Source organism: Panulirus ornatus, chromosome 1 (genome assembly GCF_036320965.1).
Source record: "Panulirus ornatus isolate Po-2019 chromosome 1, ASM3632096v1, whole genome shotgun sequence".
In the NCBI taxonomy this organism is placed as follows: Eukaryota; Metazoa; Arthropoda; class Malacostraca; order Decapoda; family Palinuridae; genus Panulirus; species Panulirus ornatus.
This window is the reverse complement of record NC_092224.1, coordinates 54,322,954-54,349,092: the sequence shown is the minus strand read 5'-3', so window position 1 is coordinate 54,349,092 and position 26,139 is coordinate 54,322,954. Positions and strand designations below refer to the sequence as shown.

At 42.6% G+C, this 26,139-nt stretch overlaps 1 protein-coding gene and 1 long non-coding RNA gene across 3 annotated transcripts in view; one reads left to right on the top strand and one right to left on the bottom strand.

Moving 5' to 3' along the window:
- LOC139749023 (uncharacterized) overlaps positions 1–26,139 on the top strand; it is a 1,138,420-nt gene that overhangs the window by 159,217 nt on the left and 953,064 nt on the right. The window lies entirely within an intron of this gene.
- The window catches only part of LOC139749009 (uncharacterized), a 557,044-nt gene continuing 544,249 nt past the window's right edge, over positions 13,345–26,139 (bottom strand). Inside the window, exons 13-14 of the mRNA XM_071662391.1 lie at positions 15,357–15,692; positions 13,345–14,207 (exon numbers count right to left, since the gene is read on the bottom strand). Of these exons, the coding sequence (XP_071518492.1) occupies positions 15,372–15,692 (321 nt within the window). The 3' untranslated portion in view covers positions 13,345–14,207; positions 15,357–15,371. The remainder of the gene's footprint in view (positions 14,208–15,356; positions 15,693–26,139) is intronic.

The window sequence follows — 26,139 nt, the reverse complement described above, 5'->3', positions numbered from 1 at the left end:
AGACATGAATGAAGGTGTTACCGGACTCCACCTCCAAGGGGGCAAGAACGTGAGTGAAAAGTCTCCTTCCCCGAGGTTATATCAATCTTAATTTCTTGAAAAGGCGTACAGTCTCTTGAATAACTTCTTACTTCAAAGGAGTCCATCTTTTCCCCGCTACTGAATGTAGCGCAGCTGCAAAGCTGCAGGAGCCCCGTAATAGGGGACCATTGGGTTTTATAATGAACGAGATATCTGAGCATGCAATTATATATCTATATGTGTATGTGTGTATGTAGGTAAGTATGTGGGTATCCTTTCGTGTGCAAGATTACGTATTTATGACTCGTATTGTGCTGACGTATTTGGGAATGAACTCTTATGTTCACGACCCTTCTTAACAGTGCCCCTCTCTCGTGCACACCTCTGAATCTTGTAATGCTACTCACATCTTCCCTCACGCGTCTGTTACTCTTTTGCTACAGAAAGGATTCCTCTCACTCTTGAACCTTCTGCTTAGTTCTTCGTTGTGTGCTGTTATTACCGAATATCATATGACTTCAGACACTTAATATTAAGATCTTGGTGTCATCCTAGGTTTATCTATGTATCATATCTTCTATTACCTTTTTTTTTTTTTCCAAAGTAGACATATCAAAGGCTCCCCTCCTCTCTATTTAACTCGCTTACGTCTGTGACCATTTTCGCAGCATTCCTTTGGATTTTCTCTCGTACCTCAGAGTTTGCTCTTTAAAGGGAGACCAAACTTTTGGGTCATACACAAGTTTGTGTCGAGTGTACGTCCTTTATACCCTCGTTAGCTTCTCACTCTCAATATACTTAGAGGGAAATGTACCTTATCCCCTCCTCACGATCCTTACTGGAAGTTCTGGTAATCAGTTCACCTGATGTCAGCTCACAAGTTCCCGTACACAACAAAACTCTTGCAACTTGTTTCCCTCGATCTGCTAGCTGTAGTCTCGTGTATTTATTACCTTTCACACACTAACTGTATGTCTGACCAGTGCAAAGATTCTACCTTAGTCTTTCCGCAATGTTTTGCACTTTCTTTCTTGGCCATCTTTCGGCATCGTTAGCAAACTTTTTCCGAAGTACGATTCAGTCATGCCTGGCGAGGCATCGAGGTTGACCAGAAAAAGTAATGGTTCAAGAAATAAGGTTTTGAGGGACCCCACTTACCACCCTTCCCTTGCTGGAAATGGCTCGTTAGCAAGTGGCCTTGCGGGAGGTCACAACGAAACCCCACACATTTGCAATGCCTCCCAGATTTTGATCATTTGTGTCACCATTAATGAGTTGAGGTGCATTGCAGTTTGATGGGTAAGGAAAAATGAAGTTGGAATGGAAATTGTTGGAGTTGGTGATAGGTTAGGAAAAAGTGAAATTGAAATTGAAATTGTTGGAGTTGCTTGTAGATCATGTTAGAAAATAGTGAAATTGGAAAAGAAATTGTTGAAGTTGTTAACAGGTCATGGTACATATTAAATCGATCCCGGACGAACGTCTTGCCCAGGGCTCCAACAAGCCTAAGACCCAACATTGGCTCCTCTGACATGTCTTCCACAAGGTCTGTGTTGCCCTCGTTGTCCATGGTTTATGTAGGCCGCCTCTGACCCCAGCTCGGAGGTGTACTTTCATTTATTGATCCTGTAAGGGTGACTAAGTCAAAGGCTTCCTGGAATTCCAAAAAAAAAAAAGAAAAAAAAAAGATACACCATCAACATACCTAAACCTTTCTTTCCTTGAGGATGTAGTGCACCGCCTGGTAGAAACATGGTAGATCTGTTGCACATGAACTTCTCTTAAAGTCCAAAAGTCGTCCCTCACATAAGTAGATTCTGCTTCTCACAGAATCCCATATGTTTCGTCTCAGTGTCCAGCAGATCACGTTCGTCTGTTTCAGTAATGACCTGTTTTTGAGGAAGAGAGTTCTGCATTTCGTGGGGCGCCCCACCTCTGTTATCACACAGCTCTCTGTGTCAACTTTTCGTATACTATTAGGATTCACAATTTTATGTCCTACCACCTTATTCCATTCCTCCACTACTCTGATACTTCAAAAAGTATCCCTTTACATCTTGGCTGACACATTTCTTTGTAAGTTTTTGTTATGGCTTCTGTTTGATCTGTCTTTGGTGAACCGTTCACGGGCGACATCAAGCTGGTTTGGAAATATGAAACTCTTCTCTCTTCCATATTGGACAACTTCATGGCTTCATAAACTCTCATCGCACCTCAGCTCTGTTAATATGGGCACCATCTTTGTTGCCCTCACTTGGCTATCTTTATTATTTTGTTGTTGTTAGTTTTTTTGTGTGGAATTATTACTTGTGTGTTACGGGAACGGGAGAGTTTTACACTCGTGTTACCCGGTCTCTTAACCTTGCATGTATGTACCATGTCATTACTCCTGGGTGTGTCAGTACACACACACACACACACACACACACACACACACACACACACACATCCCAGCCCAAACCAGGTACCCATTTATTGAGCAGCTCGGAGGGCAAGTTGAACACCTGCGTTGGGTGTGGGCCAAGTACCGCGCTAAGGATTGGAACGCATGCGGGCTGGCCCTCTGCTGGCCCACGGTCAGCAACGCTAACAAGCACACCACGGAGGCCCGTGTGTGTGTGTGTGTGTGTGTGTGTGTGTGTGTGATCACCTGAACAAACACCGAAGTAATGTCTATACAAGACTGAGTGGGAACCCAGCCGTGTGAGGTTCAGGGAAAGTGGCATGGTTGACAAGTCGAATACCTAATAATCATGAAATCATGTATACATACATGTATACATACATGTATGTATATACACAGATGCACAAACAGAACCACACGCTTGTTTTAACTTATTCACAAACATGAACATAAAAAAACACGCACAAACACAAGCTAAATGCAAATCCAGACACTGAATATGTAAATCCAGACACATATATACGTATAAACATTGCCAGAGTCACACACCCACATCAACTTACATGTATAAATACACGAACAAAAAACTATTCCTCACGTAAGCATATAGACCTTCACACACACACACACACACACACACACACACACACACACACACACACACACACACACACACACACACACACACCGTGCCTCCGTCATCAAGAAGGTGAGGCAGTATTCGGTAGGAACTGCGTCACAGTGACTAGTGTGGCACCGTTGGCATCCTGAGAGGTGGAGAGAGAGAGAGAGAGAGAGAGAGAGAGAGAGAGAGAGAGAGAGAGAGAGAGAGAGAGAGAGAGAGAAGAGGGTTTGCGATCTTCGTCTCTTTTAGAATTCTTTATTCTCTCTCTCTCTCTCTCTCTCTCTCTCTCTCTCTCTCTCTCTCTCTCTCTCTCTCTCTCCTGAGAAGCTCCACCTTATCGTTAATTGATGACAAGCTTCCTACCTCTGCACACATTTTAGGTTTATTTTTTTATTTCATTTACATTTGATTAATTTATGTATTTTTTTTTTTTTTTCATTTCCTTCGACCATTTTTTTTTCTCGTGTTTTAAGGGCCAGGCCTGTATGAGATGTCTTTCTCCTGACACAGCTTGTATTCATATGAAATTGATAAATGCTAATACCTCTTAACCAAAAATGACAAAAGAAAAATAAGCCTCGAAATTGATTTGAGAATAAAAGTTAAAAGAAACAAAAAGGTTTACTAAATGCGTAGCTGCACTGGTTTGAAAATTCACAGAAATGAGAGATTTTGTTAGAATGAATAAAGTGATTCGTGGAATATAGTGTTTCAGAGGAATTCAAACAGCAACAGATCTTTGGGTCCTTTCGAGGCTGTTTAGTGATTGTGGATAACATCAGAAACTCCCAGGTTAGCGTGGTAAAAGTTAGAAGGTATACAGATGATTTAAGGAGGATAATCCGCAAATTGTCATTGTGATTAAGGAGGCGCAAATAATGTAAGTCATAACATTGAAACGAAATTGTTATCAAGTCTATTGTTAAACGCATCTGCTGTACTGATTTCAACCACTGTAATTGGGACATCATTCCATATGTTGGTCAATCTTGCTGAAGCAAAACCTGCTTCGCTTTGAGGTAAAACGTTTTTGCTCACGAGTTTGTATCCATTAATGCAAGTGAAATTAGACGAATCAAGTCTTAAGTAACATTATAGATTAAGATGATCAAAGCCTTTGATGATTTTGAATACTTGTATTAGATCACATCTTTAACTTCTCTTTTTCCAAACTAATTTGATTCAGGTTGTTTAATCAGCTCTCATAGGATTTGTTTCTCAATCCGGATATCATGTTCGGAGCTCGACGCTACATTTTCTACATTCTCTCTCTCTCTCTCTCTCTCTCTCTCTCTCTCTCTCTCTCTCTCTCTCTCTCTCTCTCTCTCTCTCTCTCTCTCTCTCTCTCTTTTCCCCTTTAGGAACGTAGACCAGAACTGAACACAGTATTCAAGATGGGGAACCAGTGAATTGTCAAGAGTAAGAATGGTTTCGAAGGACTGACATTCGAAGGCCGCACCTGTGAAACCAAGAATTTTGTTTAGCTTTACCTACTGTGCTGTAGACTGCTGACTTGGCATCAGGTCACTAGCGATCATTACGCCCAAGTCTTTTTCCTCAGTTACGTTTTGCCGTTGAACAAAATTCATGATGTAGCTTGCCTTCTCATTTTCGCTACCGGTATGTAAAACTTTGCACTTACCGATTTTGAATTTCATATGCCACCTGTGAGCCCATTCCATCGGTTTGTGTAATGTCTGTTTGTAGCTGAAGACCCTCACGTTCATTTGTAGATTTTCATCCCAGTTTTATATCATCGAATTTTGATATCTTGCAATGCGTTCCGTAATCAATGTAAGTGTTATATATGAGAAAGAGAACCAGTCCCAAGACTGGTACTTGTGGCACGCCACTTGCTACGTCGAGCCATTCTGAGCCCTGACCATTAAATCACAAGTCTTTACTTAGTGACCTGTCTTCCCATTTCTTATCCACCGAAGTACAACGCCATTGCTGTCATGTGGCCTAATGTTTGCTCGTAACCTTTGATGCGGAACCTTATCGAATACCTTTTGAAAATATAGATAGATGACATGGCCTGCTATGCTTTCGTCATACATGTTGATTCTATAAAAGAAATCAAGCAGATTTGTCAGACATGAGTGATTTGGTCGAAGACAATGCCGAGAATCGTTTATTAAGTGGCGCTCCACTGAGTGGTTGACACTTCTGTCTAGAATGATGGTTTCCATAAGTCTTCCAACTGCAGATGTTGATTTAATTGGACGATGATTTCCAGGCGTTGACATTACTTTTTGTAGATACATTGACAAACTTCTATTCATCTGCAGCTTTCCCCGTAACGAGCGACTTATTGGTAAGAGCAGTCAGGGGCTTAACTGTCTCATTTCGTGTATTGCTGATTGTACATCATCAACCTATATGTCAATATGATGAAGAATGGTCTCCTCTCTTATCCGTGAAACTGGAATCGGCACAATGGTTGCGTCTTCGATCGTAAATACAGATTAAACAAAAAGTCGTTTTAAGATTTTTGCCATGGCTTCGTTGTCTTGAACCAAGTCACCGTTTTCTGTAATTGATGGACCAGTTGACTGGGTAATGATTCTTTTGCTTCTAACATAACTGAAAAATTGTTATGGGTTTCTTTTGCTGTTTTAAGCAATATACGCTTCATGTTGACGCTTACTTTGTCATATGTAACTCATACTTTTACTACGGAAATTTAGATAACTTACTCTGTCATGTTGGTTATTGGTCTCCCTAAGTTTTTCATGAGCTACTTTCGTAGAGACAACATGCGCTTATTTAGTTCACGGTTCCACCACCTTGGCTTCGTTTTAGTAGACCATCTACTGTGCATTGACACATATGTTCCCTCGCCTGCTTTGAAAGTTTTACTGAAGCTTTGCCAAGCTACGTTCATGTCGTTTTCATTGACCATATCATCCTAGCTTTGCCTAATTAGAGTATTTCGATCACTATGATATGCAAGTCTAAAATCGGATACTTCCTCGCGAGTGTCAAGTTGACCAGCATTACATGCAGTGTTGAAAGTAATTTCAGAGGTAATTTGTTGATGCTTATGCGTACTAAACTTTTCTCCAACATTATTAACAAGATCCTCATTAGTAGGTAGAACTAGATCTAATATATTCTCTTGGCCAGTAGGTTTCTCGACTAATTAGATTAGGGAACTGTCATGCAATTAGGTAGAGTCCACGTGGGCCCGGAGCTACTGGAAGGGGAAGTCTCCCACATTCACATACCAGTGTGTTAAGGTCTCCTACTGTGATGGTATCGTGTACTAAAAATTTCTGTTGACCGACCATGGTAAATTCTTTCGTCTATGGGGTTGGGGGGGGGGGGGGCTATAAACTAGCCCTAAAATTATTTTTTTTACGAAGTTTTTCTTTAATTCCTGCAAAAATGAAGTCAACATTGTCAACAGCTTCATCTTTTTTTTTTTTTTCTTTTTTCTACAGGATTTAAACGAGCGTTAACAGAGCAGGACATCACCCTTACTTTGTTGTTCCTATCCCAGTTAAACAGAGTGAACAGGCCCTGGAGCTGAGTCTCATGATTAACACCTAACGCTGTTGTCTGGGAAATGTTATTGCATCTGCTCCGAGCGTTGATATAAAATGCTTTCAAATATGACTGAGACCTATTTCAAAGGGTACTTACGGAGGGGTCTGCCCCAGACGGGCTGTATCATGTGACCACAACGCCCCTGTAGACTCATTCAAGAAGTTACCAAAATGCGCAGCTGCCACTTCATCCAGGTAGAGTCCGACCCTCATAACCATAGCAGACTACGTGTACAAATGCTGCCACACGTTTATGAGCTCATCTCCCTCCAGAAAACTCTGGTCCACTAATCTATTTTTTTACACTTGAACGCCGCACTGAAGAAGGCGTTCACGGTGTCCGTCGTGGGTGGAACTGAATTCGTAATAGTACTAGTGTTATCACCGAAACATCCAATATGCCAGCGATTTCCCTCCCACACCTCCTCTTCGGTCTCACCTGCAGTACATCTTTAGTTCCTCCAAGCCAGATAACAAGTGTATGATCGCTAGTGCCTCTACAAAACTCCCTTCCAGCGTCGGCAACACCGTCCACCACGACACCTGGAAAATAAGAACGTGTACGGCGTGCGAGGTCCTCTGGCGCAGGATTCCTCCAGTTGTCCTCAGCTCATTGAGCCGCCGACGAGCCTTACGTTGCCCTGGGCATCATCCAGAACCTGAAACCGTGTTTTTTGTCATACGTGACGTGAAATGTAAACTTTTGTGGGGGATTTCGCACCTCGTCGTACCACATGGAAGACACCACTGAGGATGTATTTATTATACTACGTTTAGATACGGTGGTGACTTAGTTCTGCTTCTGTGGTAACGCTCGTAAAACTTAGTTAAATAGTTTACTCATACAACAGAAGAACGTGGGAGGAAAACGTGTGCCCAAAATGCAAGAGAACATTCTTATGAATTGAGTCAATCCATTTATCTCCTGAAGCTCCACGATACATCCCAGGGACCGTATCACTTACGGGTCAAATCCTCTTCGCCGGTATGTTTCTCACTGGCTGGTCATCAGTACACAACGAAGGGGACACCCACCTCTCTGTGCTGGTGCCAGAGACTAGGGAATTCTCTCTTGTATTCCTTGTCTTTTGGAAATACGTCTTGGGACCAAAAGACCTTCATCAACACGAGCATGATGGAATCGTATGGGTAAGATACTCTGGTATATGTTTGTCGTCAAAGTATAGAAAAACTTGTGTACAGATTTATTTTTTATTATAACGTATTCCTTACAATAACTTCATATACGAAAATGGACATCTAAATGGTTGTATAAATATATAGGGTATTACATATATATATATATATATATATATATATATATTCCTATGAGTCCACAGGGAAAATGAAACACTTATCGTGTTTCATTTTCCCCTTGGACTCATAAGAATATCTTGATCACGCGCAAAATTGTGATCCTTTCCAATATATATATATATATATATATATATATATATATATATATATATATATATATATATATATATATATATATTACCGAGCTCCTCCTGCATGAGGTCACACCACGAATCGAAAGTCACCATGCACAAGGCTGCACCATGCGCGAGGGTGCATCATGAACGAGGCTGCATCATGAATCACGAAGCTGCACCATGCACGAGGCTGCACCATGCACGAGGCTGCACCATGCACGAGGCTGCACCATGCACGAGGCTGCACCGTGCACGAGGCTGCACCATGCACGAGGCTGCACCATGCACGAGGCTGCACCATGCACGAGGCTGCACCGTGCACGAGGCTGCACCATGCACGAGGCTGCACCATGCACGAGGCTGCACCATGCACGAGGCTGCACCATGCACGAGGCTGCACCATGCACGAGGCTGCACCATGCACGAGGCTGAACCATGAACGAGGCTGCATCATGTACGAGGTTGCACCATGCGCGAGGCTGCACCATGCACGGGGCTGTAGCATGCGCGAGATGGGCACCATGCACGGGGCTGCACCATGCACGAGGCTGTAGCATCGCCAGTTGAGGAAAGGTATTACGGTGTCTTCCAGGAGTTAGTCGCCTCAGAGAAATCCATGACTTCTCTGCTTCTGATTCCAGCGCAGCCTGGAAGCTGTGGGCTCCATGTTAAAGGGATCCTGAGGTTGTGTATATATACTCTATACATACGCATCATTGGGAGTCAGTCCCTTCAAAGAACTCCTCACGCCAAAGGAGTTTACGTATCCTTGGTACTGGAAGTAATGCAGGCCTTGGGTTGCAGGAGCCTTTAGCTAGAGATCCTTGGGTATTAGACACACACACACACACACACACACACACACACACGCAAGTTATCACATACAGAACACACATCACCTTCATTCCCTTCAGCTTCATTGCAAACATCAACACAAAGGCCAAGAATAAAGTAAGTCCCCTTAGAAAACTAACTTCCAAAACATTTCCTCTGCTATGCCTCGCTCTCCTGCCAACCACACTAAACAGAACACTTACAACAGTCACATGTATCTTAGCCACTACCAGCACAGCTACCCAGCCAAACCACAATATAAACCCTCAGACAGGAAAACAAAAGTTCACCCCCCCACCGCCTGCCTCCCACTTCAGCATACCCTACCGTCCCTTGCAAATGCCACTCTGACAAGGCGTATTCACATTGCTTCGACTCGTCAACCACTAAACAACTACACCCGTTCTCCCATACCACGCTAGTCTTGACCTCCACCAAACGTACTCCACTTGACACCCACCTGACGCTACACTCCCCAGACAATCATGGGTTAAACCGTGTCGTATACGTTCTGTGTGCTGCCCATTATTTGAGCATCATAAGAACGTATGAACATGAGTAGAGGACACGACAAGAGGCCTGTTGGCCCATGCTAGGCAGGTCCTGAGTCTGTCCACCCTAGAACCAAGCGCCTGAACCCATAAACACATCATCCAACCTTCGTTTAAAGCTACCCAAAGACTTGGCTTCCACCACTGTACTTGGCAGCTTGTTCAATAAATCTACTACACTATTCCCGAACCAATATTTACCCACATCCGACCTGACTGTATTTTTTTCTAATTTAAATCCATTATTCTTTTTTTGTCCTATCCGATGGCACCATTCTGAGGTTTTTTTCATGTGTTACTTTTATTAATGCCCTTCACCCATCTAAAGACTTAAATCATGTCCCCTGTAGCCCTCCTCCTCTTGAGTGTAAATTCAGTCTTTTTAACCTTTCTTCATAAGTGAGGTTTCTGATTCCAGGGATCATTTTTGTCTTTCGCTTTTGCACTCTCTCCAAACAATCTATATCAGCTGCATTGTATGGAGCCCAAAACTGTACCGCATAATCCAAATGTGGTCTCACCAACGCATGATGAAGTTGCAATAATACTCTTCAGAGTTTTATTGCTAATAGTCCTATTAATGAACCCTGGCATCACATTAACTTTATTACTCACTTTGATACATTGTTGCTGCGGCTTAAGGTCCTTGCTCACCAGTACCCCTTAATCTCTTTCGTATTATGCTTTACCATTAGTAATATTGTCCAGTTTGTAATCAGTGTTCCTGTCTTTACCCACACTAAGTGTTGCGCATTTATCTGTGTTGAATTCCATAATCCATGTATCCGCCCATTCTGATAATCTATTTAAGTCCCTCTGCAAATTTACTGAATTTTCATCTGAGTCAATTACGGCCCCTGTTTTTGTATCATCGGCAAATTTACTCCGGTCGCTGGTCATTCCCATATCCAAATCATTAATATATATATAACAAACCAGAGCGGTCCCAAGACTGACCCCTGGGGAACACCACTGGCTGGCTACATTGCCCCAGTCCGGTGTAACTCCGTTGATGCATACCCTCTGTTATCTGTCAAGTGAGCCACGCCCTAATCCAATCAACTACACAACCCCCGATGCCGTGTGCTGCTATTTATTTAAGCAGACGCTGATGAGATCCTTTGTCAACAGCCTTACTTAAGTCTAAGTATACAACATCATAACTCTTGCCCTGATCGACAGTTTAAAATGCTATACTAAAGACGGAGAGGAGGTTACTGAGACATGACTTCCATTTTGTAAACCCATGTTGAGAATCCCTAATGAGATCATGATTCTCCAGGTGTTCCCGTATTTTGTCCGCTGTAATAGATTCGATCAATTTGGCCACAATAGATGTCAAGCTGATAGGACGATAACACCAGGATCTATTCCCTTTGTTAAAGACGAGTACGACATTTGCTGTCCTCCATTGCCTAGGAACTACGACTGATTCCAGTCCATTCCTTCAAGACTCTCGCATAGCTACCATCGGACCCAGGACTCTTGTGTACTTTTCATCTTTCTGTTTGTTTCAGAATATCACATTTATTTATTTTCATATCGCATGGTTTCCCGCTTTCGTCACCCCTGCAAATTTGTTCTGGAACCAGAATGTTTGTATTCTGCTCCTGTGTAAATACTGAGGTGAAATGATTGTTTAAAACTTCACACATTTCAATCTCACTATCAACTGATCTACCAGAATGCGAGTTCATAGGTCCGGTTTTTCTCCCTTACCTTCCTTCTGTACAGTTGAAAAAAAATCCTTAGGCTTTTTTTTTTATTTTTATTTTTTTTTTTTTTTTTTTTTGCTTCGTTAGCTTTCATAATTTCGTGATTTCTTTTAGCCTTCCTCATCCCTGATTTCACCATTCTCTTATTTTGCATGAGCTGATCAGTAAACTGTGTGTCCCAACAACAAACCCCCCCCCCCCCCCCCCCCCCCCCCCCGTCTTACCTTGTTGTACAAGCCCTTCTTCTGCCCTGTAAGGTGCTTTATTCTATTATTTAGCCATTTTGGGTCGTTAGTGTTGGTCTTACATTGTCTGTATGAAATATTCAATTTTTGTCCCGATTTCATTGTTACCTGGAACCTTTCTATGGACACTTCCACGCTGTTGATGGTCTCCCCTGCCTCACCCACACTTGACCTGACACTACCGCTAAGGTGATCTGAGTCACCTGACTGACCTGACCTCATACCACCTGCACTGCTTGGTCCGTCTGACCTCACCTCACCTTCATTTAGTCCCACCTAATCAACACAAGCAAGGTATCTACGTAGCCCCACAAAGTTGGCGTTGCGAAAGTCAAGAATGAACATTTCATTCTCCTTCCTATTCACGTCATTCATTATGCTGAATCTTATTTCCTTGTGGTCACTATTATCTCACTGTCCTCCCGCCTCAACTTCATCTATAAGGTTGTTTGCATTCGTCAGTAACACATCTGAAAATGTTATCACCTCTGATCACCTTGGCATTGTGCTGTGTTAGGAACAATCTTGGACTGTTTCCATAAATTCCTCTGACCCAGCATCTCTCGTATTACCTTCCTAGTTAATTGTACTGGAGTTGAGGTCACTTGAAATACATATGCTTTGATCACAAGCCTTCCTTACTTCGTCCCATACAGATTTCCTCCTCAGACTATCTAATCTTGTGGGTCTGTATGATACTCCTAATATAACCTTTCATTGTTTTCATGTATTTCGACCAGATCGGTTCAGGATTTTTTGTTACTTTTATGTCACTTCCGTTACAGCTCTTGATGTTATACCTGATATAATGTGCTACCCGACCTTCTCTCCTGCCCTTCCCATCAATCGTATAAATTTTGTATCCATTTATAGAAAACTCTGACAACAGATTCCTTCCTTTCTAATTTCATCCATGTGTCAGTTAGACATACAATATCTTTGGATTCGATGCTAACTGTCACCCTGAAATGATCCCTCTTCTTCCTTAAACGCCTACAATATTTATAGTCTACATTTTCTTTTACGTACATCACCTCCCTTTCTCTTCTTGGCATTTATGTCCCTGACCCTCGTTCCTTGACCCAAACCATCTAACGTGAAACAGACACCCCTGACACCTCCCTCTCCAAACAACTGGCAAAGTGAACCGCTCTCGTCCTGGACAAATGTACCCCATCCCCAGCATACATAGAATCCCGGCTATAGAAGAAGCGCCATTGGTACAGGAAGGGGACGTCCCTCCCCCTGCAATATGACGCCCACCTCAGGTTGACACCAGGTACCCGAGAGAACCACTTCCCAACGATCCCATTCTCGGCAAGACGCGACATACGATGGGGATCCCTCCCTTATTCCTGATTGTATCTATGGTCTCCCTATACTTGGCTAACATCCCCCCTCACTGCTACACTTGGCCACATCATTGTTCCCTGCACTCAGGCAGATTATGGGTTCGACCCCATTTCCGGACAAGATGTCCAACCTATCCACATCACCACCTATCCCCGCTCCAGGGCAACACACCCTCATCCTATTTTTGTCTATCCTTATTACAAAAGAACGCATCCAAATACCTAACCTGGTTGTCCCCAGCAACCAGAATTAACATTCTCTCGAGAACTGCTTTCCCAAGATGCGACATCCACACCGCACTGAAAATACTGAACACATACCACTCAGTTGGCATTCGCCCTCTCGTCAAAGACCCACACACGCATCACCTCTTATTTTCGACCTGTGGTCTCGTCCGGTGGACGTGGCTGGCATCCTGAGCGCTGCGGGAGTTCCGCAGAAGGTTACCTGGAGCAGAAAGGTAGAAAAAAAGAAATTATATATATATATATATATATATATATATATATATATATATATATATATATATATATATATATATATATATACACACACACACACACACACACACACACACAGAAACACAAACACACTCGTATTTGCTTCTTTAGCTATTCTCTTAACCTTGTTTATAAAATGAATGTTTCACGTAATGGTTCGTTTTACTCTTGGAATGCAAATCATGTTTTATATCTCGCTGTCGCTCAGTGGTGGTTGTAAATATTCGTAGAAATATAACTCTCATTTTATTACTTTTCTCTGAGAATTACCTTTGACACTTCAGAATATAATTCCTAGTATTGTACATGATTATGAATATACAGTGTTTTTGATGAATGACAGATTATTCATGGGTAGACAATTTTCAGTGTAGTAAAGTAAACAAGTTGGTTTACCAAAGCCACTGCTTCTCGTGTGGTTTACATCAGAATTCGTGTCTGTCTGTTTCTGTGCATGTATCTCGATGTGTCAGTATGGATCATGTGTTTGAGTGTGGGCCCTGTTAACGTCGTGTCTGTATATAAACGGTAGTATATCTAAAATACTGTTAACAGCGTGCCTGTTGTATTTCTGGTATGCTGTTAACAGTGCGAGTCTGTACATATAACGTAGTTTGTTTGTTACATTGTCAATGGTGGGTCTGGACACGTCACGGGTATTTGAAACACAGACCCCAGAGGGTCTTTGGCATGTCTGGAGCACAGTAACATAGACCTCAGCGTGTCTGTGACATATCTAGAGCACAGGACAGGGTATGCTTCGAACGCAGACGACTACATGTGTAAGGCTGGACTGCAGCAGTTGCGAGAGCCAGGTCACGTAGCCGATGGTCCTGGGACGTTGTCTCACGGGTGCAGTACCCTGACCTGCCCCACTTGGTCCTGGGGTCACTGGAGCACCTGTTGTGTAGGTGAGGGAACAGTGCTGGTTCATGTGGCGAGTGGCGGCAGCTGGGGGACACGGCCTCTGATGACCTGTGGAAATTATAACATTATCTCTTGTGAGCTAACACTCTTGTCTGCAGATAAGTAAACACCATTATGAAAGGAAACACACAAGTGGGTTGGCAGCTTATCAGCCGGGAGGGAATACAGAAAACGTATCAGGGGAACCTTCTCAAGCTAAGCGAGGATAATAAGTGGGGTACCTCAAGGCTAAGTGCTGCGACCACTGTTATTTCTGATCTACGTGATGGATCTACAAAAAGTCACGGATTCATACTTGAATATGTTCGCTGACGACATCAAGTTAATGAAGTGTGAAGTGACTGGGACGCGGAAGTAGTATAGACAGATAAGGAAAAGATTCGACTGTGGTCGGACATAGCCACTGAATTGTAACCCTAGAAACTGAAAAGTCTTGGAAGATGGCAAGAGGTTTGAAGAGAACAGACTGTAACTCTTATGCTGGGGGAAACACATCACAGTAGCCGTAAACTGAAACAAAAATTTAAATTCTCATATCATGTGAGAAGAGACGATCTGTATTTCAGTTAGTGTTGAAGCTGTTTACGAGTACATAGGCTATGAGATGTTTAAGAAGGTTCACACGAGGCACATTTGACCTAAGCTGAGGTATGCCACACAGGTCTTGTTTCCCTCGTCTACGGAGGCATATAAAACTACCGGAAAGAGCCCAAAGAAAATGCATTCAAGAATGTTAGCGGACTCGAGAAGGATCAGCTGAGACACGAGAACCATACATGAATTCCTCATAGGCCATGACCTTGTTTTGAACGGGTATTTGAAGTCGGAAGAGAATCGAGAACAAGAGAACACAACTGAAGGCGTTCGGCAGAAGTGGACGGAGGTACTTCAAGAAGCATGTCTTTACCAAGAGGACTATGGACACGTGGAACAATCTAAGCCAAGAAGAGATAAATGCAAATACCTTTGGAGTATTACAAAACACTGAAGAAGAAAGTGGATAGGTAGAGGGTGAGGGGGGACTCCAAGAGTGAGTTCTCTCTCCATATGAACAAATTATAACACGCACACTTACACACACACACACACACACGCACACACACACGCACACACACACGCACACACACACGCACACACACACACACACACACACACACACACACACACACACACACACACACACACACACACACACACCTACTTGGCCGGGCGCTAGACAGAGGTTTCGTGGGTGCCTCTGTGACCACAAGTGAGCAACGGCGTTTCGGCGAGGTCTGCGGCGTAGAGGCTCTCGTCCGGCTGGACCTGGGGCTCTTGGCTACCCCTGCAACCGGTGAGAGAGAAGTCCTTTGAAGAGCCAAACCCCCAGGACCAGAAGGGAGGAAAGGGGTCGCTGTTGTGCAGACGAAGTGGTGTGATGGAATGGGTGTCGAGAAGAGCGGTGGTGGCCGCTTCTACAGTAGGTGGAGCGACCCCCGTAGCGCTAGTGGGTGTTTGCTGGAGGGCGTCTGTCTCCCGCCATCCCATGACTCCCTGCAGAAGACATATTCGTTGTCACCTACAACAATGGCTCCCGAGGCGGAGGTAACATTTTTCTGTACGTGGACGCACCAGGTAGCGTCTCACTAATGAATTATTCTTTTTCTTCTGAGCAAGAGAATAGGGGCGGGAAAGCCACAGTCTTTGTTACTGTTGTGAATACACTGCAGCTCGCAGTACATTATGTCTGTCCTAAGGAAGGTACTTTCTTAAGTAGTGTGGTATTATTCCACGTCCTGTAGTGTGGAGTGCAATGAGATTTCTCTGTGAAGAGGATATGGTATGCATGTGTGTCCTCAGCTCACTAAGATACAATAACAGGAAGACCTGCTGTCCCATGAACAGTTCAACCCCATGTTGGCTTCTCTATTACATTCGTAGCAACATGTCCCAGGATGCAGTTGCCGTGTACGGAACACACACACAGCGCATATATATATATATATATATATATATATATATATATATATATATATATATATATATATATATATATATATTTATTTATTTATTTATTTATTTATTTATTTATTTATTATGCTTTGTCGCTGTCCCCCGCGTTAACGAGGTAGCGCAAGGAAACAGACGAAAGCATGGCCCAACCCACCCACATGCACATATATATACATACACGTCCACACATGCTCATATACATACCTATACATCACAACGTATACATATGGATACACACACAGACATATACATATATACACATGTACATAATTCATACTGTCTGTCCCTATTCATTCCCGTCGCCACTTCGCCACGCATGAAATGAAAACCCCCTCCCCCAGCATGTGCGCAAGGTAGCGCTAGCAAAAGACAGCAAAGGCCCCATTCGTTCACACTCAGTCACTAGCTGCCACATGTATAATGCACCGAAACCACAGCTACCTTTCCACATCCAGGCCCCACAAAAATTTCCATGGTTTACCCCAGACGCTTCACATGCTCTGGTTCAATCCATTGACAGCACGTCGGCCCCGGCATACCACATCGTTCCAATTCACTCCACTCCTTGCACGCCCCTCACCCTCCTGCATGTTCAGGCCCCGATCACTCAAAATCTTCTTCACTCCATCCTTCCACCTCCAACATGGTCTCCCAATTCCCCTCGTTCCCTCCACCTCTGACACACATATCCCCTTTGTCAATCTTTCCTCACTCACCCTCTCCGCGTGACCAGACCACCTCAAAACACCCCCCCCCCCCCCCTTCATCCCCAACCACATTCCTTTTACCACCACACATCTCTCTTACCCCTTCATTACTTACTCGATCAAACCACCTCACACCACATACTGTCGTCAAACATCCCACCTCCAGCACATCCAACCTCTTCCGCACAACTCCATCCACAGCCCACGCCTCACAACCATACAACATTGTTGGAACCACTCTTCCCTCAAACACACCCATTTCTGCTCTCCAAGACAACCCTCTCGACCTCCACACATTTTTCAACGCTTCCAGAACCTTCGCCCCCTCCCCCACCCCATGACCCACCTCCGCTTCCATAGTTCCATCCGCAGCCTAATCCACTCCCAGATATCTAAAACACTTCACTTCCTCCAGTCCTTTTCCAATCAAACCTGTCTCCCGCGTTAGAGAGGTAGCGCAAGGAAACACGAAAGAATGGCCCAACCCACCCACAGACACATGTGTATACATACATACACGGTCCACACACGCACGTATACATTCCTATACATCTCAACGTATATATATATATATATATATATATATATATATATATATATATATATATATATATATATATATATATATATACTCAGACATATACATATATACACATGTTCATAATTCATACTGTCTGCCCTTATTCATTCCCGTCGCCACCCAGCCACACATGAAATGACAGCCCCCTCCCCCCGCAGTTGCGCGAGGTAGCGCTAGGAAAAGACAACAAAGGCCACATTCGTTCACACTCAGTCTCTAGCTGTCATGTATAATGCGCCGAAACCACAGCTCCCTTTCCACATCCAGGCCCCACAAAACTTTCCATGGTTTACCCCAGACGCTTCACATGCCCCCGTTCAATCCATTGACAGCATGTCGGCCCCGGTATACCATATCGTTCCAATTCACTCTGTTCCTTGCACGCCTTTCACCCTCCTGCATGTTCAGGCCCCGATCACTTCATCTTTCTACCTCCAATTTGGTCTCCCACTTCTCCTCGTTCCCTCCACCTCTGACATATATATCTTCTTTGTCAATCTTTCCTCACTCATTCTCTCCTTGTGACCAAACCATTTCAAAACACCCTCTTCTGCTCTCTCAACCACACTCTTTTTATTACCACACATCTCTCTTACCCTTTCATTACTTACTCGATCAAACCACCTCACACCACATATTGCCCTCAAACATCTCATTTCCAGCACATTCACCCTCCTCCGCACAACTCTATCTATAGCCCACGCCTCGGAACCATATAACATTGTTAGAACTACTATTCCTTCAAACATACCCATTTTTGCTTTCCAAGAAAACGTTCTCGACTTTCACAAATTTTTCAACGCTACCAGAACTTTCGCCCCCCTCCCCCACCTTATGGTTCACTTCCGCTTCCATGGTTCCATCCGCTGCTAAATCCACTCCCAGATATCTAAAACACTTCACTTCCACTTGTTTTTCTCCATTCAAACTTACCTCCCAATTAACTTGACCCTCAACCCTACTCTGTCTAATAACCTAGCTCTTATTCACATTTACTGTCAGCATTCTTCTTTCACACACTTTACCAAACTCAGTCACCAGCTTCTGCAGTTTCTCACACGAATTAGACACCATCGCTGTATCATCAGCGAACTACAACTGACTCACTTCCTAAGCTCTCTCATCCACAACACACTGCATACTTACCTGCCCTTCTTTCCAAAACACTTACTTTCACCTCCTTAACAACCCCCTCCTTAAACAAATTAAACAACCATGGAGACATCACACACCCCTGCCGCAAACCAACATTCACTGGGAACCAATCACTTTCCTCTCTTCCTACACGTACACATGCCTTACATCCTCGATAAAAACTTTTCACTGCTTCTAACAACTTGCCTCCCACACCATATATTCTTAATACCTTTCCACAGAGCATCTCTATCAACTCTATCATATGCCTTCTCCAGATCCATAAATGCCACATACAAATCCATTTGCTTTTCTAAGTATTTCTCACGTACATTCTTCAACGCAAACACCTGATCCACACATCCTCTACCACTTCTGAAACCACACTGCTCTTCCCCAATCTGATGCTGTGCACATGCCTTCACCCTCTCAATCAGTATGAAAGATATGTTTGTATCATACTAGATGATGTTGACTATATTGTTTTGTCATCCTTAGTGAGGTCATATTGAAATTCTAATTGTTATTTATAAAGACATACTTAAGTGTCGAAATCTTTAGACTAAATGAATAATTATTAAGCTCCTCTATAATTCGATAGTTTGATGCATTTTTTAAGATAGATTAGATAGCCATCAACATAAGATTCAACTCAAAGAAATCATCGTTAGCACTACGAAAATTCTTTGTAATATACTAAAAGCGGCGACTGGTAGCATAATAAACTTTAGATGGTAACGTAAGTTAAAGCTGGTAAAAGGTCATTTTAGTAAGATTGAAAAGCTTTGAAACAATCCTGTCTCCATGAAATAGGTTATAACGAAAGAATGTACGAAAAAATGAATAAGAATCGCGAAATTAAAAGAAATCCTTAAATGTCAGAAGAGACGATTCATAGGAAATGTTTAAGAATTTTGACTGATGAACAATGGTAAGCGTACGATCGACGTGGAAAGATTTTAGATTCTGAAAAGTTACCTCAGGAATGTTCTCGTGAGTTTACTTTACTGAAACTATAACATAACACGATAAGATTGATCAGCAGGTGTTTAAAGACAACTCACTCCCACGAGGTGTCTGATAAGATTGATCAGCAGGTGTTTAAAGACAAGTCACTCCCACGAGGTGTCTGATAAGATTGATCAGCAGGTGTTTAAAGACAAGTCATTCCCACGAGGTGTCGTTAGCATGTGTTGAGGGTGGCGTGTTGGAGAACAAGAAGATGATGATGATGTGCAGGGAGTCACGGTGTATTATGTGTACGACTGAAGAGTGATTCCAGACTGATGTACCATGGGATTCGTATGTCACATGGAAGCCATTTAGCTGAACTTTTATCTTGTATTACCAACGTCATATGTTAATGGGGTCGAAGTTTAATATTTTATTTCCCGGTATAGATACGGACGATGATGATTTCAAAAAACTTTTTCTCAATAAAGATGTTATTGTCTTCTGAGAGTTGATGGAGTTGGATGTAGTGTGTGTGTGTGTGTGTGTGTATATATATATATATATATATATATATATATATCATGCTTGTGGCATGAGAAGAGTGGGAGGTGGGCTGTTTAGAAAGGGTAGTGTGTGGTGGGATGAAGAAGTAAGAGTATTAGTGAAAGAGAAGAGAGAGGCATTTGGACGATTTTTGCAGGGAAAAAATGCAATTGAGTGGGAGAAGTATAAAAGAAAGAGACAGGAGGTCAAGAGAAAGGTGCAAGAGGTGAAAAAAAGGGCAAATGAGAGTTGGGGTGAGAGACTATCAGTAAATTTTAGGGAGAATAAAAAGATGTTCTGGAAGGAGGTAAATAGGGTGCGTAAGACAAGGGAGCAAATGGGAACTTCAGTGAAGGGCGTAAATGGGGAGGTGATAACAAGTAGCGGTGATGTGAGAAGGAGATGGAATGAGTATTTTGAAGGTTTGTTGAATGTGTCTGATGACAGAGTGGCAGATATAGGGTGTTTTGGTCGAGGTGGTGTGCAAAGTGAGAGGGTTAGGGAAAATGATTTGGTAAACAGAGAAGAGGTAGTAAAAGCTTTGCGGAAGATGAAAGCCGGCAAGGCAGCAGGTTTGGATGGTATTGCAGTGGAATTTATTAAGAAAGGGGGTGACTGTATTGTTGACTGGTTGGTAAGGTTATTTAATGTATGTATGACTCATGGTGAGGTGCCTGAGGATTGGCGGAATGCGTGCATAGTGCCATTGTACAAAGGCAAAGGGGATAAGAGTGAGTGCTCAAATTACAGAGGTATAAGTTTGTTGAGTATTCCTGGTAAATTATATGGGAGGGTATTGATTGAGAGGGTGAAGGCATGTACAGAGCATCAGATTGGGGAAGAGCAGTGCGGTTTCAGAAGTGGTAGAGGATGTGTGGATCAGGTGTTTGCTTTGAAGAATGTATGTGAGAAATACTTAGAAAAGCAAATGGATTTGTATGTAGCATTTATGGATCTGGAGAAGGCATATGATAGAGTTGATAGAGATGCTCTGTGGAAGGTATTAAGAATATATGGTGTGGGAGGCAAGTTGTTAGAAGCAGTGAAAAGTTTTTATCGAGGATGTAAGGCATGTGTACGTGTAGGAAGAGAGGAAAGTGATTGGTTCTCAGTGAATGTAGGTTTGCGGCAGGGGTGTGTGATGTCTCCATGGTTGTTTAATTTGTTTATGGATGGGGTTGTAAAGGAGGTAAATGCAAGAGTCCTGGAAAGAGGGGCAAGTATGAAGTCTGTTGGGGATGAGAGAGCTTGGGAAGTGAGTCAATTGTTGTTCGCTGATGATACAGCGCTGGTGGCTGATTCATGTGAGAAACTGCAGAAGCTGGTGACTGAGTTTGGTAAAGTGTGTGGAAGAAGAAAGTTGAGAGTAAATGTGAATAAGAGCAAGGTTATTAGGTACAGTAGGGGTGAGGGTCAAGTCAATTGGGAGGTGAGTTTGAATGGAGAAAAACTGGAGGAAGTGAAGTGTTTTAGATATCTGGGAGTGGATCTGTCAGCGGATGGAACCATGGAAGCGGAAGTGGATCATAGGGTGGGGGAGGGGGCGAAAATTTTGGGAGCCTTGAAAAATGTGTGGAAGTCGAGAACATTATCTCGGAAAGCAAAAATGGGTATGTTTGAGGGAATAGTGGTTCCAACAATGCTGTATGGTTGCGAGGCGTGGGCTATGGATAGAGATGTGCGCAGGAGGATGGATGTGCTGGAAATGAGATGTTTGAGGACAATGTGTGGTGTGAGGTGGTTTGATCGAGTAAGTAACGTAAGGGTAAGAGAGATGTGTGGAAATAAAAAGAGCGTGGTTGAGAGAGCAGAAGAGGGTGTTTTGAAATGGTTTGGGCACATGGAGAGAATGAGTGAGGAGAGATTGACCAAGAGGATATATGTGTCGGAGGTGGAGGGAACGAGGAGAAGAGGGAGACCAAATTGGAGGTGGAAAGATGGAGTGAAAAAGATTTTGTGTGATCGGGGCCTGAACATGCAGGAGGGTGAAAGGAGGGCAAGAAATAGAGTGAATTGGAGTCATGTGGTATACAGGGGTTGACGTGCTGTCAGTGGATTGAAGCAAGGCATGTGAAGCGTCTGGGGTAAACCATGGAAAGCTGTGTAGGTATGTATATTTGCGTGTGTGGACGTGTGTATGTACATGTGTATGGGGGGGGGGGGGGGGGGGTTGGGCCATTTCTTTCGTCTGTTTCCTTGCGCTACCTCGCAAACGCGGGAGACAGCGACAAAGTATAAAAAAAAAAAAAAAAAAAAAATATATATATATATATATATATATATATATATATATATATATATATATATATCCAAAATGGGTATGTTTGAAGGAATAGTGGTTCCAACAATGTTGTATGGTTGCGAGGCGTGGGCTATGGATAGAATTGTGCGCAGGAGGATGGATGTGCTGGAAATGAGATGCTTGAGGACAATGTGTGGTGTGGGGTGGTTTGATCGAATAAGTAACGCAAGGGTAAGAGAGATGCGTGGAAATAAAAAGAGCGTGGTTGAGAGAGCAGAAGAGGGTGTTTTGAAATGGTTTGGGCACATGGAGAGAATGAGTGAGGAAAGATTGACCAAGAGGATATATGTGTCGGAGGTGGAGGGAACGAGGAGAAGTGGGAGACCAAATTGGAGGTGGAAAGATGGAATGAAAAAGATTTTGTGTGATCGGGGCCTGAACATGCAGGAGAGTGAAAGGAGGGCAAGGAATAGAGTGAATTGGATCGATTTGGTATACCGGGGTTGACGTGCTGTCAGTGGATTGAATCAGGGCATGTGAAGCGTCTGGGGTAAACCATGGAAAGCTGTGTAGGTATGTATATTTGCGTGTGTGGACGTATGTATATACATGTGTATGGGGGTGGGTTGGGCCATTTCTTTCGTCTGTTTCCTTGCGCTACCTCGCAAACGCGGGAGACAGCGACAAAGCAAAAAAAAAAAAAAAATATATATATATATATATATATATATATATATATATATATATATATATATATATATATATATATATTTTTATATATATTTATATATATATATATTTATATATATATATATATATATATATATATATATATATATATATATATATATATATATATATATATATATTTTTTTTTTGTCGCTGTCTCCCGCGTTTGCGAGGTAGCGCAAGGAAACAGACGAAAGAAATGGCCCAACCCACCCCCATACACATGTATATACATACGTCCACACACGCAAATATACATACCTACACAGCTTTCCATGGTTTACCCCAGACGCTTCACATGCCTTGATTCAATCCACTGACAGCACGTCAACCCCGGTATACCACATCGCTCCAATTCACTCTATTCCTTGCCCTCCTTTCACCCTCCTGCATGTTCAGGCCCCGATCACACAAAATCTTTTTCACTCCATCTTTCCACCTCCAATTTGGTCTCCCTCTTCTCCTCGTTCCCTCCACCTCCGACACATATATCCTCTTGGTCAATCTTTCCTCACTCATTCTCTCCATGTGCCCAAACCATTTCAAAACACCCTCTTCTGCTCTCTCAACCACGCTCTTTTTATTTCCACACATCTCTCTTACCCTTACGTTACTTACTCGATCAAACCACCTCACACCACACATTGTCCTCAAACATCTCATTTCCAGCACATCCATCCTCCTGCGCACAACTCTATCCATAGCCCACGCCTCGCAACCATACAACATTGTTGGAACCACTATTCCTTCAAACATACCCATTTTTGCTTTCCGAAATAATGTTCTCGACTTCCACGCATTCTTCAAGGCTCCCAGAATTTTCGCCCCCTCCCCCACCCTATGATCCACTTCCGCTTCCATGGTTCCATCCGCTGCCAGATCCACTCCCAGATATCTAAATCACTTCACTTCCTCCAGTTTTTCTCCATTCAAACTCACCTCCCAATTGACTTGACCCTCAACCCTACTCTACCTAATAACCTTGCTCTTATTCACATTTACTCTTAACTTTCTTCTTTCACACACTTTACCAAACTCAGTCACCAGCTTCTGCAGTTTCTCACATGAATCAGCCACCAGCGCTGTATCATCAGCGAACAACAACTGACTCACTTCCCAAGCTCTATCATCCCCAACAGACTTCATACTTGCCCCTCTTTCCAAAACTCTTTCATTCACCTCCCTAACAACCCCATCCATAAACAAATTAAACAACCATGGAGACATCACACACCCCTGCCGCAAACCTACATTCACTGAGAACCAATCACTTTCCTCTCTTCCTACACGTACACATGCCTTACATCCTCGATAAAAACTTTTCACTGCTTCTAACAACTTGCCTCCCACACCATATATTCTTAATACCTTCAACAGAGCATCTCTATCAACTCTATCATATGCCTTCTCCAGATCCATAAATGCTACATACAAATCCATTTGCTTTTCTAAGTATTTCTCACATACATTCTTCAAAGCAAACACCTGATCCACACATCCTCTACCACTTCTGAAACCACACTGCTCTTCCCCATTCTGATGCTCTGTACATGCCTTCACCCTCTCAATCAATACCCTCCCATATAATTTACCAGGAATACTCAACAAACTTATACCTCTGTAATTTGAGCACTCACTCTTATCCCCTTTGCCTTTGTACAATGGCACTATTCACGCATTCCGCCAATCCTCAGGCACCTCACCATGAGTCGTACATACATTAAATAACCTTACCAACCAGTCAACAATACAGTCACCCCCTTTTTTAATAAATTCCACTGCAATACCATCCAAACCTGCTGCCTTGCCGGCTTTCATCTTCCGCAAAGCTTTTACTACCTCTTCTCTGTTTACCAAATCATTTTCCCTAACCCTCTCACTTTACACACCACCTCGACCAAAACACCCTATATCTGCCACTCTATCATCAAACACATTCAACAAACCTTCAAAATACTCACTCCATCTCCTTCTCACATCACCACTACTTGTTATCACCTCCCCATTTGCGCCCTTCACTGAAGTTCCCATTTGCTCCCTTGTCTTACGCACTTTATTTACCTCCTTCCAGAACATCTTTTTATTCTCCCTAAAATTTAATGATACTCTCTCACCCCAACTCTCATTTGCCCTTTTTTTCACCTCTTGCACCTTTCTCTTGACCTCCTGTCTCTTTCTTTTATACGTCTCCCACTCAATTTCATTTTTTCCCTGCAAAAATCGTCCAAATGCCTCTCTCTTCTCTTTCACTAATACTCTTACTTCTTCATCCCACCACTCACTACCCTTTCTAATCAACCCACCTCCCACTCTTCTCATGCCACAAGCATCTTTTGCGCAATCCATCACTGATTCCCTAAATACATCCCATTCCTCCCCCACTCCCCTTACTTCCATTGTTCTCACCTTTTTCCATTCTGTACTCAGTCTCTCCTGGTACTTCCTCACACAGTCTCCTTCCCAAGCTCACTTACTCTCACCACCCTCTTCACCCCAACATTCACTCTTCTTTTCTGAAAACCCATACAGATCTTCACCTTAGCCTCCACAAGATAATGATCAGACATCCCTCCAGTTGCACCTCTCAGCACATATATATATATATATATATATATATATATATATATATATATATATATATATATATATATATATACACACACACACACACACACACACACACACACACACACACACACACACACACACACACACACTCACTCAGTACATAATGAGAAAAACCTTAGTATTAAAAACATGAATTGACGTTTTGAGAAAAAATTGTTTCATTACCAGAGACAAAAGCGAATAAAAACTTAACTAACAACAGAAGGCAAAATTAGCCACTTTTAACTGTCTTTTAACTACTTTTTCCATGAGATTTAATGCAGTGTTGAAAAATTTCTTATTTTTTATTCTCTGGTAATGAAATGTTTGTTTCCAAACGACAATCTTGCAACATGTTCACCATTACAAGATTGCGCTCTACGCACAGTAAGGTTATTATATATATATATATATATATATATATATATATATATATATATATATATATATATATATATATATATATATATATTTTTTTTTTTTTTTTTTTTT